Source organism: Vicugna pacos, chromosome 13 (assembly GCF_048564905.1).
Source record: "Vicugna pacos chromosome 13, VicPac4, whole genome shotgun sequence".
Taxonomy (NCBI): domain Eukaryota; kingdom Metazoa; phylum Chordata; class Mammalia; order Artiodactyla; family Camelidae; genus Vicugna; species Vicugna pacos.
In genome coordinates, this window is record NC_132999.1 from 60,869,234 (window position 1) to 60,883,059 (window position 13,826).

At 44.2% G+C, this 13,826-nt stretch overlaps 1 protein-coding gene across 1 annotated transcript; it reads right to left on the minus strand.

Moving 5' to 3' along the window:
* Positions 1–4,592: 4,592 nt before the first annotated feature.
* RBP7 (retinol binding protein 7) lies at positions 4,593–13,262 on the minus strand. Its single transcript, XM_006196634.4, has 4 exons — positions 13,190–13,262; positions 7,100–7,278; positions 6,895–6,996; positions 4,593–4,853 (listed from the first exon to the last, which is right to left on the minus strand). Exons 1-4 carry the CDS (start codon positions 13,260–13,262, stop codon positions 4,803–4,805), a joined length of 405 nt encoding a protein of 134 aa, XP_006196696.1. The 3' UTR covers positions 4,593–4,802.
* Between the last annotated feature and the right edge of the window lie 564 nt (positions 13,263–13,826).

The following is a 13,826-nucleotide window of genomic DNA, read 5'->3' on the forward strand; positions in this document are numbered from 1 at the left end:
ACTTGAAAGTTCTACCTTTCACAAAACACTAGTACACAAACACAATTCAGCCAAGTTCTTTGCTACTTTATAGCAAGGATCAGCTTTCTCTGTTTTCCAATATGTTCCTCATTTCCATCTGAGACCTCAGCAGAATGGCCTATATCATCCATATTTCTACCACCATTGAGTTGTTCATGATTATTCATGCATTCTCTAACAAGTGGCTTCCTCTTTCACTAGCTCTCGGAGATCTCACCAGAATCATCTAGAATGTCCATATTTCTATTCCCAGCAATCCAGGCTTTTTCTAGCATGTACCTCAAAACTCTTCCAGTCTCGACCCATTACCCAGTTCTACAGCCACTTCCACATTTACAGGTGTTTGATATAGAAGCATCCCACTTGGTGCCAAAAGCTTTCTGGTAATCGGCTTGGGCTGCCATGACCAAATACCACAGACTGGGTGGCTTAAACGGCAGACATTTATTTCTCACAGTTCTGGAGGTTGGATGTGCAGATCAAGACGCTGCTAGATTTGCTTCCTGGTGAAAACACTCTTCCTGGCTTGCACACAGCCGCTTTTTACTCACATATTCTTTACCATGAGCATGTGGAGAGAGAGAGTGAGAGCTCTCTGGAGTCTCTTCTTAAAAGGACATTAATTCTATTGGATCAGGGCCCCACCCTTATAACCTCACTTAACCTTCATTACCTCCTTATAGGTTCCATCTCCAAATACAGTCAGGCTGGTGGTTAGGACTTCAACATATGAATTTTGGGGGACCCAATTGAGTCCATAGCATCCACACATAACCTTTTCCAATAAATTATTAAAATCTTTGCAACCTTGTTTCATCTATACACCTAATGTTTTGTTTTTGCTTTTTGGCTTTTGCTGGAGTATTTCAAAGCAAATTCCAAACATAATTTTATCTGTGAATATGTCAGTATGTCTTTAAAAGTTAAAAAAAATAGTAAAATAAACAAAAAAACACAATACCATTAACATATGGAGAAAATTGACAACTTTTAATCTAATATCCAGTCCATGTTCAAATTTCCCTAATGATCTAAAATGTCTTTTAATGGTTGATTTATTTGAACAGGATATAGATAAGGTCCACATATTATATTTGATTGATATGACTCCTACTTCTTTACCTCTTTAAAAACAATTTGTTTTTGCCTCTTTTAATTTAGAACAATTCTCCTTTACTTCCATTTTTATCATGCTAAATTTATGGGTGAAGTAACCACTTAATTTATCTTCTAGAATTGAATTCCTCACATTCAGGGTTTGGGTGATAATGTCACGTAACATGTCCGTCCATCTCCTTGTATTCTCTATAAAGCAGTAATTAGACTTAAGGCTGATTTAGATTCTGTGTCTCCCAGGTGCTCCTGTCGTATCTCTCATCGCATCACACACAGTGCCTGTCCCCACCTTGAGTGATAACGATTGATCGCGGGGTTCATTAGGTGGTGTCAGCCTGACCTAGCCATTGTAAAGACCCCACTGACTGTTCATTCACCTAGCAGCCACTGATGATCATTGCCCAGATCCTTACTTTATTAAGGGTTGAAAAATGTTGATAGTCTGAATCTATCATTCTTTTCTCACCAATTAGTTGGCATTCTTCTATAAATAAAAATTTCCCTTCCTTAATTCTGTGTTTAACCTGAACTATAGTTTGCACAAGAGAGTCAGAGAACTATCGCTTATTACTTGCTGCTGCTTTAAGTCAAGTCCTGTAAGAGAAGCATGGAGGAGAGCCGGCCCTTCTAGAGCTGGTTTGCCTGCAAGTGGAGGTTGAAGATTTCACAGCTCCACTAAAAGAGACGCTGTTTTCCTGTGACCTAAGAGTCCCATAACTTGGCACCTTGAAAGACTGGGGGAAAAAAATCAACTGCTTTTATATCCTAAACTGAAGGTGGTACTTCCAGGTGCTGCAAAGCAGTGGTCTAACAGATAAGATTGCTCGAAGCCTCCTGGCTCTGCCAAAGGCCAACCTCATCTCCACCTGCTTTTGGCCTTAGGACTGCATCTCCAGCGCATCACACATCCTTCCACTGCAGGCCCTTTACACTTATTCTCTTGCCCCCAGCCCTCCACAAAGCCTCTTTCCTTGCCTTAGGACTCTGCTTAAATGTCACACTTTACTGAGATTTTTCTAAACCATCTTGCTTAAAGGGGAACCACCAACATTCTGTTTTCTGTATTCCCCTTCCCTATTTTCTTTTTCTTCTTTTATTTATTTAATTAAAAATTTTTTTGTTTTTATTTTTGGTGGGAGAGGTAATTAGGTTTACTTATTTATCTGTTGTTAGAGAAGGTACTGGGGATTGAACCCAGGATCTCATGCATGCTAAGCATGCGCTCTACCACTTGAGCTATACCCTCCCCTCCCTATTTTCTTCTTCTTATTTTTGGTAACCCTTACCACAGCATGTTTAACTTGTTTATTACCTATCTCCTCCCAATGGACCATGAGGAGAAGTTTTCATTTTTTTCCCACCGCCTAAATTCCAAGAATTAGCACACTCCCTGGGACAGCAGGTCCTTCATACTTGGATAAATTAGTAAATGCTGATAAAACTTTGCCTTCCCCTCACAGCCAGCTGTTTCAAAATGCCTCAGGGTAATACTGCTATGTTAGAAGGAGATTTCTAAGACGGGGTGGTCTCACGGCCCACAGCCCCCAGTTTGGGTTACTCACTGCATAATTCTCAAATCTGACTGGGTCTGCGACCTCAGCTAATCTACGTACTGCCTGATTTTATCCTGAAACAATCTCCTGTTCTTTCTATTTGGTGGGATCACGATATCTAACTGGATTCACAACTGTCTTCTGACTTCATTCGGCTCCAAAGTCACCACTTCTAAGGTCAAACTAACAACTTGGTTTCCGTTACTTAAGAGCTATATTTGATACACAGACTGTAATTTCCTATAGATTTCTGTCATCCCCAGCAGACTGTAAGCTCCTTACAGGCACAGACCTTTCCTCTGCTGTTGTCCATGGACTCCCTAAACGCCAGCTTAGAGCTTAGCACGTGGTAAGTGCTCAGTGAACGTGAGCCCTTCCCTGACCTGCCTTCCCTGGCCTAGACTCTGTGGTCCATCAATTCCATCCATCTCGTCAAGCTGCTCCCTCCCAAACCTCCCTGAAATTAACATCTCATTCCTTCTGCTTCTTACTGTCTGTACCCCTTCACGGCCACTGTTTCCATAACCCTTTGTGTGCTGCTTCAGTCCGTCCTCACCAAGATGGCAAAGTCCTCCCCCTCTTCTTATTGATACCTTGGGCATCTCAGTGAGCGCTGAACAATCCCTCAACCCTGAATCATTTCTTTCCTTCGCTTCCCTGTTTCTCCAGCCCCCCATCCCTGGTACATATATGTACTGTTCATTTGTACCTCAGGTATCTCTTTTCTCACTTTAAATACAGCCTCCCAGACAATCTCATCCATGTGCATAGTTTAGATGTTTGTGGCAACTTGTCCATGTCTCCAGACTCATCTATCCATTGTCTCCTGGCAGTCTGGCTCTCACTGCGCACAGGCACCTCAGAATCTGAAGTGCCAACTCCCCTTTCCTCTTCTGCTTGTTACTTTGTTCCTGATGGACTTCAGCCTTCCTGTAGCTGCCGGAACCAAAACAGAGCACCTTTCTGAATTCTTCCCCTTCCAGCATCCCTGCAGCTCATCCATCCCCTTGGACTGTAGATTCTGCCTCCTAAATGGTTAGTTGCTTCTCTCCAGCCCCAGAGTCCTGTCCTTGTATTTGAGACCCAGGCTCTAGGTGTTCCTGAACCAGTATCACCCCACACTGTGAATTCCAAGGGAAACTGCTTCCTGAATCGCATCCCCTACTTATCATCTTTTTTTTTTCCTGTGGGCCCTCAGAGCCAGGGAAGATTTTTTTTTATTTACATATATGTACTGTTCATTATTTCTAAGAACAGGTTAGAGCTTTAGCTTTTTAAACTTACACAGTTATCAAAGGAATAAAGTCAGCCACAAACTAAGAATCAGCAGAATGTGGTGATCCAATCATAAAGGACAGTCAAATGTGCTTACACATATTCAAGAAATTAATCATCTAAGTAGTTCATTCGTCCCACCTCCCATCCTTTCTTCCCTCTGCAGTCAGAAGCACTTTCTATGAGCCAACCTGGTCGTGCATATCAGCTTAATATCCATCACCGTCTTCCTATCACTTTGGGGACAAAAATCTCACCTCTTTAACCTCACATTCAAGATTCTTCATGATAGGGCCTGATGGTCATTCCAGGTTCCCCAGCTTCGTCTCCCCACCCCAATGCTTCCCGCTTACCTCTGCTTCAGGTCTCAGCTTAAAGACCACCTCCAGAAATACCCCAGACCCTGCCACCACTTGCCTATCCCTAGATGACAGGTTTGCCCCTCCCGGGTTCTCATAGCTGCCTGTACTTGTCACCAGCGTTCAGATGGTTTGTTTTGTCCATCTTCCTCACTAGGCTTTGAAGGTGGGAATTACAACTAGTTTATCAGTGTGTCAGGGGTGTGCCTAAGGAGGCTCTCGAATACTTCTGAAAAGAAGGAGATATGCTAAATGTAGAAGGAAAAAGTCAGAATCACTGGGCAGGTTTATTGAAGCTGAGAAATTTTCTCACAATCCAGATGGTTCCTGGCACAGGCTGTGTGACATCTTTCCCACCAAGGCCTGTCCCAAACCAGGACATCTGCAATATAATTCAGATCATTGACATCTGTCCATCTGGAATATAATTCAGTACTGAGCAGCAGCAGTACATGGGGGCTCTGTGGCTGGATATAGATCAAGCTCTCTGGTACGTCTGTTTGCACACTTCGCCTTCACAGAACATTTCCTGGGGACCGGAGGAAGGGAGGACAAAAGAAAATGAGTTGTCACGTGGTCTATTATTATCATTACAACACTACGGACACCAAATACATGTCTTTTCCAGGCTCACTTCTCCTACTCTCTGATGCCAAATTGGGTATCCAACAATTTAATTCAATTCTGATGCTAAGGACTCAGAGCTAGTGCAGACCCCACAAGATAAAGGCTTAGTGTCACAAGATTGGCCACTTCCGATATCAATCGCAAGTTCCAGGCCACCCATACTTCTGACCAACTGACCCCCTCCTCAGGCTCACTAACTTGCTAGACTGGCTGATAGAAACACTCTTTGCTTACATTTACAGGTTTATTATAAAGGATACAGCTTAGAAACAGCCAAATGGAAGAGATGCACAAGGCAAGGTATTGCAGAGGGGACGGGGGGTGCAGAGCTTCCATGCCATCTCCAGAAATGGTACCCTTCCAGCCCTTCAATGTTTTCACCAACCCAGAAGCTCTCTGAACCCCTGTATGTAGGAGTTTTTATGGTGGTTTCATTACATAGGCATGATTGCTTACATCCCTGGCCATTGATGGGTAACTCAATCTCCAGCCCTTCTCGCCTCGTCTGAGGTTGGGGGCTGGGTTGAAAGTTCCAACTTTCTAATCTAGCCTCCATCTTTCTTGGGAGCAGCCCCTACCCTGAAGCTATCTGGGGTCCCCAGCCACCAAGCATCTCATTAGCATATAGAAGACACTCATTATTCTGGAGATTCCAGAAGTTTTAGGAACCAAGTACAAAGACCAAATATTTATTTATTTTTATTGTATCACAGCATGTAAGAATCTTCCCATGAGTACCCTTAGAGGAAGTGTCCTTCTGTCCTCTATTGGGGCAGAGTTCTTGGCTATGTCAAAGACAGGTGCATGCAATTAGAACATTACTTCTTACAGCCAACTAATCTGAATCCTCAAACATATTTTGATTTTCTTCGTCATTCCATATTACACTTTTGTGATTCCAAGTTTAACTTTGTTTTTAATTATCAGAAGAGGGTGAGATTTGTCAATCTAAGAATCAAAGTATCTTCAATGTCTTTGTAATCAAAGACTCCTCAGACCTTTAAACACCGCCCACATCCAACTCTAAGATGAGTGCTCTAATTTTGTTTTCATGACTCTCAAGAGATTTCACAAGTACATTGAGACCAAAAGGGCATTGAGTTGAAAGCACACATTCTTGCCAGACCTAGATTTGAATCTCTACTTTGCAACCTTGGGGAATTTCTAAATCTCTATCTCTTCATTTGTAAATGGCAAAAATAGTGTCACTTTCACAGGATTGTCCTGAAGACTAAGGGAAATAATGCACTCAGAGGATTTAGCTAAGTAATCGGGTACAACATTGTCACTCAAAAAATGTAAGCCATTAGAATATACATATATGGCAGGAAGGAATTCTCATTTTGAAAGCCATAATTAAGCCTTGATGTGCAATTTTATAGGTTCTAGATTATATTTAGAATTTATTGATTGGATTGAGCTATAACTTGTATGGTCTTGAAGTACTGGTGGCATAAGTAATTGATCCATCCTTTTGGAAGTGAGTTATGCAACAAAGTAGCAGGGCAGTGACGTCTCTGATGACACTGATCCCCTATGTGAATTCTTCCTAACAGAATAAATCCATGGATGCAAAAAGCCCTATTTATGTGAATTTAAGGAATAGCAGAAAAACACCCTGAATCAATACTCTTAGACATTGAAATTAAGAAAATATTTTACTAAAATGAGCGCTCATGAACCAGATGGATTATTATTTAGCTACTTTGCTACCTTATTATATGGATTCAATTAATACGTGATGAATTCAGGAGGTAAATTATTTAGAAACCTGGAATATGTTTCCCTATTAAATGAAAAGGTAGAATATTCCTACAGACTGGAAGGTAAGACACCAAACTGAGAACAGTTGGGTTGGGATGGTAGGATTGCTGGTCATGGTTTCCTGTTTAATATTTTCTTTAATAATCGCATCAAAAATAAGAGCAAAATGTGGCACGTACCAGGTGGAGTAGGTCCCCTTCAATCCAGTGGGTCCAGCCTCTGTTCTTCTTTTCCCCCTTCTGCACACAAGTGAGTCTGTCATTGTTCCAGGTGACCAAGCTCTGCATGAGGGAGGGGAAAAAATGTTGGTTTGCTCTAGCAGCATCCTCAGGGAGAGTGCCAGGTTAACTCACAAAAGCCTCTGCTATTACTTTAATTTTTCACCTTGCATTTCCTGTTATCCAGGCCTTTGGTATCCTCATCAAATTCTTTTCCAACTTTGAATGTAACAAAGTAGTTCCTTAGACTACTGTACGTGTGGATGGTAAAAGAATCTCCATTTTGCTCGATCACTTTCTGTGGCTTCAGCATCTTGGCTATCTTACGAGTGGCAAAGTCAATACCTTAAAAATAATTTAAAAAGAAAAAAGAAAAGAAGAAATCTCAACATTCACTTGAGATGCAAAAGCTAAGAATCTGGTGGCTATCTTCAAACTCATCACACTTGATCGCTAGTGTTTCTTTTACAACTTCAACTTTGCTTCCTGCCGAAGTTGGATGAATGGAGACAGGCATCCTGGCAAACTTCCATCCAGAGGCGAATTAAAAAGCTTGAACAATTTTCAGAGCAGATTCATTTGTCTGGCTGTGTCTTAGATAATGGATTTGAAGCCTGGCGTGGCAGAAGCAGTACTGGAAATCCCACCTCCTCATGGTTGACAAGATGACAAAGAAGCCAAGGGGACAGGGCTTAAGACCCAATCCAGCCTCAATCACAGTGATGCTGCCTTTTTCTGCTTTATGTATTTATACTTCAAATTAAGACAGCTTTGAACAGTTTCTGAACAACAGTGAAAAAAACCTCAAAAACCATTCTAATCATGCAAATACTACTAAACATTCAGAAATCTTTAATAAGCTTTAAAAAAATAGTCACACACAGCAACATGGGATGCTGAGAAGATCAGGGTTTCGGTAGAAACAGTTCCCAGTTGGTGATTTTGTACACACGGTGTAGCTAGAGGTAAGGGTTGCTATTTTAATAGGGGGACCAGGTGTCATTTCAGCCAAGAGCTGAGGGAGTGAGCCATGCAGATTTCTGGGGAAGGAAATATAAGACAGAGGTCACAGGGAGCCCAAGGACTCCCAAGAAGGGTGTACCAGAAGGTTTCAGGGATGGCCATGAAACCGCCATCGGGGTCCTGACAATTCTTTATTACTTTCCTATCTCTCTGGTGTTCCCTAAGAAGCTTTTAAAACTACATATATTTTGTCTTGCTTAATCCTCAGTGGAAGAGTTAAGACAAATAAATTAGTTTGCCATTATCAGAAGCAGACGTCCTCAGGAAAGGTCTGAGTACTTCTGTGCAAGTTGGCATTAGAACACACTTAAGTTGAGAAATAGGCTTTACAGTATTTACTTCTGCTAGTTGCCCCACTGGTGATTTGATGTATCAAAGACCGGCACTTATTCCATTTTAATTTTTATCCGAATTACCAAAGAATCTGGTTAAACGCAGATTCTGATTCCACAGATCTGGGATCTGGGTTGAGGCACAAGAGTCTGCATTCTAAGAAGCCCCTGCTGGTCGTAGAGTAACAGGACCCTGTGCTCACCTGGCCCTGAGCTCCTGTTTTGCCCGGGGAAAATGTATCGACCTGGAAGTCTAGGTTCTTTACACGTGGAAGATAGAAGACAGCAATGTGTGCCATGTCATTTTCTTCATGGCTTGTTGGCAACTGGCAACAGGTTTTAGGCTGATTCAGCTATTGTATAAAATGCTAATGTAAGCAGGTAGGTTAGGGGTTCTCCAGAGAAAGAGAACCAGCCATAGCTTTCTTGACATAAGAGAAGCCATTTTGTGATCTAAGCCATTTTGTGATCTAAGCCTGGCCGCAGTGCTTGCCCTTGAACGGGTCTCAGTAATCGGTGATCTTAAGGGAAGTAATGGAATGCAGGAACAAAGGAAAAGCCATCAAGAAATGGTAGTTTAGCAGTAAAACAGAGTCCTAGTTCTGTAACCAGCTCTTTTGTCCCTTTTCTGCTTGCCTATTTCTGTTCCTCTTAAACCTTAATTACAAAAATGAGATCACTAGGTAACATTTAATCTATCTCCTGACTTATGCTCTACTAAACGCACACAATACCTTGCTTAACCTGTCGATTTCTTCCCTAGATTAAAATAAGCAGGAATGAAGAATCAAGCAGTTAAAGAATGACTAGCTCTCTACCCCCAGTGGTTCCCTTAGCAAATTTACAGACAGACCATGCAGGCAAGACAGCACCCTAAGGAAGATCAGAAGTCAGCAAGTACGCATGCAATGGAAAAATGACGAAGAATCGGACCTCCTACCTGAATGATTAACTGAGATTGTTTCCCCTTTAAAAACTTTTCATGGCTGAGCAGAATCTTCAGAGTTGGTTTTGGGACATGAGTCTGCCTTACCCACAGATTGCTGGCTTTTCTGATTAAAACAACTTCCGTTTCTACCAACACTTGCTTGTCAAGTATTGGCTTTTGAGCAGCAAGTAGCCGAACCTGAGCTTGGTAACAGTTCCTCCTCCAGGGAGATAGAGAACAATCTGATGCAGTGAGTTCCTAAGGAACTAAGGCCCTACCCAAGTGGAGAATGGAAAGATGATGTTGACCCTCCTGACTTCAGTCCACTAAAGCCTGAACTCAACTGACCTTTGCCCCAATTCTGTGCTGAATTCTCTGCTCAAGCCTCTTCATGAAAATGCATGTACCCTTAGATCAAAAGTTCCCCAATTTCTCAGCAATGTTCTCATAGGGCAATCTACCCAAGCAATAGACATAAAAGCAAAAATAAACAAATGGGACCTAATTAAACTTACAAGCTTTTGCACAGTGAAGGAAACCATAAGCAAAACAAAAAGACAACCTACAGAATGGGAGAAAATATTTGCAAAAGATGACACTGACAACGGCTTAATTTCCAGAATATATAAACAGCTCATACAACTTAATAAGAAAAAAACAAACAACCCAATCCAAAAATGGGCAGAAGACCTAAGCAAGCAATTTTCCAATGAAGACATACAAATGGCCAAGAGGCACATGAAAACATGCTCAGTATCACTAATTATCAGAGAAATGCAAATTAAAACTACAATGAGGTATTACCTCACACCAATCAGAATGGTCATCATTCAAAAGTCCACAAATGATAAATGCTGGAGAGGATGTGGAGGAAAGGGAATCCTCCTACACTGTTGGTGGGAATGTAGTTTGATGCAGCCATTATGGAAAACAGTATGGAGATTAAAAATGGACTTACCATATGATCCAGCAATCCCACTCCTGGGCATATATCCAGAGGGAACCTTAATTCAAAAAGACACATGCACTCCAATGTCCATAGCAGCACTATTTACAATAGCCAAGACATGGAAACAACCTAAATGTCCATTGATAGATGACTGGATATAGAAGCTGTGGTATACTTATACAATGGAATACTATTCGGCCATAAAAAATAATAAAATAACACCATTTGCAGCAACATGGATGGACCTGGAGAATGTCATTCTAAGTTAAGTAAGCCAGAAAGAGAAAGAAAAATACCATATAATGTCACTCATATGTGGAATACAAAAAAAAAAAAAGGACACTATGAACTCACCTACAAAACAGAAACAGATTCAAAGACACAGTAAACAATCTTATGGTTACTGGGGGAAAGAGGATGGAAAGCGATACATTTGGGGATTTGCTATTTGCAAATGTTAAACACTATATATAATAATAGATAAAGGGCAAACTTCTTCTGTATAGCACAGGGAACTATATTCACTATCTTGTAATAGCCTTTAATAAAAAAGAATATGAAAATGAATATATGCATATGTATGCATGACCGGGACATTGTGCTGTACACCAGAAATTGACATATTGTAACTGACTGTACTTCAGTTTAAAAAAAAGAAAGAAAGCTCAGCAAGGCAAAATTCACAGCCATCACCTGATCCTTAACACTTTATCCTCCACACAAGAAGCCAGATACTAGCCAGAGAAACCAGGGAAGAAAGGATTTATGGTCACATGCCACCACCAAACTGGGGGTGAGGAGATAAGTAAATTATCAGGATTTACTGCCTTTGGGGAAAATAATCATTAATTCCTTCTTATGAATTGGAAATAGAGAGGAAATGAAATTCAAATTAAGGATAGCAGAATATGCCTCCTGAAATATGTCACTTTGGCATATTGATTATTCTGAACTGAAGACAAGTTCAGGGAAGCTGAACTTGGGAAGCTGATAGAAGGAAAGCTGTCTGCCCTCCCCTCAAAACAGGACATAAATTTATAAAGGTGTCTACCCCTACTCTGTACCAGGTTGAACAGAAGTGAGAGAGACAATTCCAGACACCTATCAGCTTAGAGATGGCACCAGAAGAATGTACATAATCAATTTTACTAACTAGCTCTTATTTTCCATAAGTTCCTCCATGCATTTATCATCCCAGAAGTTGCCATTCCTAGAAACACAATACCGTTTTCTTTGTCTTGTCAATTCTGTGGAAAATTATTACTCCGTGCTAAGGTGCCATATAAGCTCATGTTCTAACCACTCCCTGAAATACTTATCTCTGAGTCCTCCAGTGTGTGTTCACCCTGTACGTGTTAACGAAATTCTGTTTGTCTCTTGTTAAGCTGTTTTTTGTTAGTCTCATTTACAGGGCCCCAGCCAATGAACCCAAGGGTGGAGAAAAATATTTTTCCCTTGCCTATAAGGTTTTGTGGTGTGAATCAGGTTTAGCTTGAGAAGTTCCAGATTTCCCTACGTGGTGTGAGAAAGGGAGGGGAGAATCCTACCATAGGCTGAGAGATCTTAAAAACACACTGGAGCCTTAGAACTCTTAGTACTGTACATTTCAAAACAGTTAAAATGGCTAATTTTATGTTATATTTATTTTACCACAATGAAAAGAAAAAATTGGAGCTCCCCTCAATTTACAGATGGAGAGACTGAGGCCCAGGGTCAGGTAATTATAGAGGCAGCGCCAGAGCAGCCCCCAGCTCCCCAGACTCCCAGCAGCTCTGGCCCAACCATCAAAAGTGTCCTCCCCTCATAAGTGTCATTTAGGCTAAAGCGCTTGGCACAGAGTAAGTGCTCAGAATCACGAAGTCTGAAGAATTAGACTAAGGGCAGGACAAACAGAGTCGGTAGGGAAGGGAGGTGTTCTGTCTTCTTGGCAGGAAATAAATCTTCCGGGCCCTCTGGGAAGCAAGGACCTTGGTCAGAGCCCCGCCACCCCACTACGCACCGTGGAGGCCCCCGTGTTCCCTCCCCCCCGCGCCTCTCTGCTAAAGCGCTCTGGGCACCCAGGCGCGCCGGAGCCGGGGCGGGCGGGGCGCGGGGGAAGCGACCCCTTCAGACACTGACCGACAGTTCTCCGGGCCGGAGTTGGGCCCCCGCGTAGGGGGAGCGGTAGTGGCCTCTAAGGGGTCTGGGTTTCTTGACCCCTCTCAAGCCATCGAGGGAAGGAAAAGCCAGGATACAGAAGATTTCAGTTGTGACTCCCGAACTCTAAGCCGGCTCCAGAATCATCCGGGGGCGCGGGCGCGGGGGATGGCCAGCTGGGGCCCCGGAATCTGCGTCCCGGACCAGCTCCAGGCGATGCTGATGCTGCCAGTCGGAGCCTCCCTGGGACAGCCACTGTTCCCACGGAATCCTGGAGCCGGTTGCTCGCGTTAAAGCAGCTGCGGGGCGAGGGGAGACCCTTCACCCGGGCGGACCCCCATCGTGTCCCTGAGTCTCCCTAGGAGATGGCCCACGCCACAAGCAGCCCCAAGCAACTCCCTGCTTGGGAGTCCGCGGAGCCTCGGTGGAGGGGTAGAGATGGACCGGGGCACCCGCGGACAGACAGGAGGACAGGCAGACTGGCAGCCAGGGGCGAAGGAAGGACAGGGGAACGTGTGGGAGTATGAGTGGCAGGAAGAAGGACGGAAGGGACCGGGAGATGGCCAGACAAGTCGGGGAGCAGGGGATGGGGGAGACCGAAGGATGGAGGGACAAGCAGATGGACTGGAAGGCTGGCTGACCGACAGAGGTGGGAGACCGACCTGCAGACGGAAGGACAGGGGGACAGAGGATGGACGGGAGATGGCGGGCGCGGGTGAACGAGCGGATCGGCAGGCAGACTGGGGGGACGGAAGGACGAGGGTAAGGGGAGACAGGGAGACAGACCCACAGACCAGCCTGGCTGCCTATGCCCGGACCCCCGACAAGCGGCGGGAGCCGGAGGCCGCTGCACGGCCCCTCCGCGGCGCGCGGCCCCTCCCGCCCTACCTAGGGCCACCATGTAGCCCTCCAAGTTGTCGCTGCTGAGCAGGTTCCAAGTGCCGCTGAAGTCGGCGGGCATGGCGGGTCTCGGGGCGACACTGGCGGGTGGGCGGCGGGGACGCGGCGGTAAATGCGGGGCCCGGGAGGCGGGTCCGGGGCGGGACCGCGAGGGGACAGCAGCGCAGGGAGGGGCTGTGCCGGGGAGCACTGGGCACACGCAGTCCTAGGAACCCTCTCCACTCCTAGCCTCCTTCGCCAAGCGCTCCTGGACTTCTGCTGCCTCCCTTGCAAACAACTCAGTTTTCCTTAGGGCTTTCTCCTCTCCTGCTTCAACTCCAAACGTGGGCGTGACCGAGACCGCGTTCACAGACACACTTTTTTTTCTCTGCCTACATGTTAATGACCAAGGGCTCGCCTTCAAACGCATGGCATTGATTACTGTGTCAGCCTCAAGCAATATACCAAGAAATCCAACTCTAGCGGACTCAGTGGAGGCTTACGTTCCTTTTTCCCAGCAGTCCTGGGATAAGTGGAAGGTGGTGGTTCTTTGGCAACTCCATGACAATGCAAGGGGCATGTCTGTGATTCTCCTGGCCTTTCATTCCAGCTACTTACCTCACTGTCATGAGTGGGCTGCTGGGTT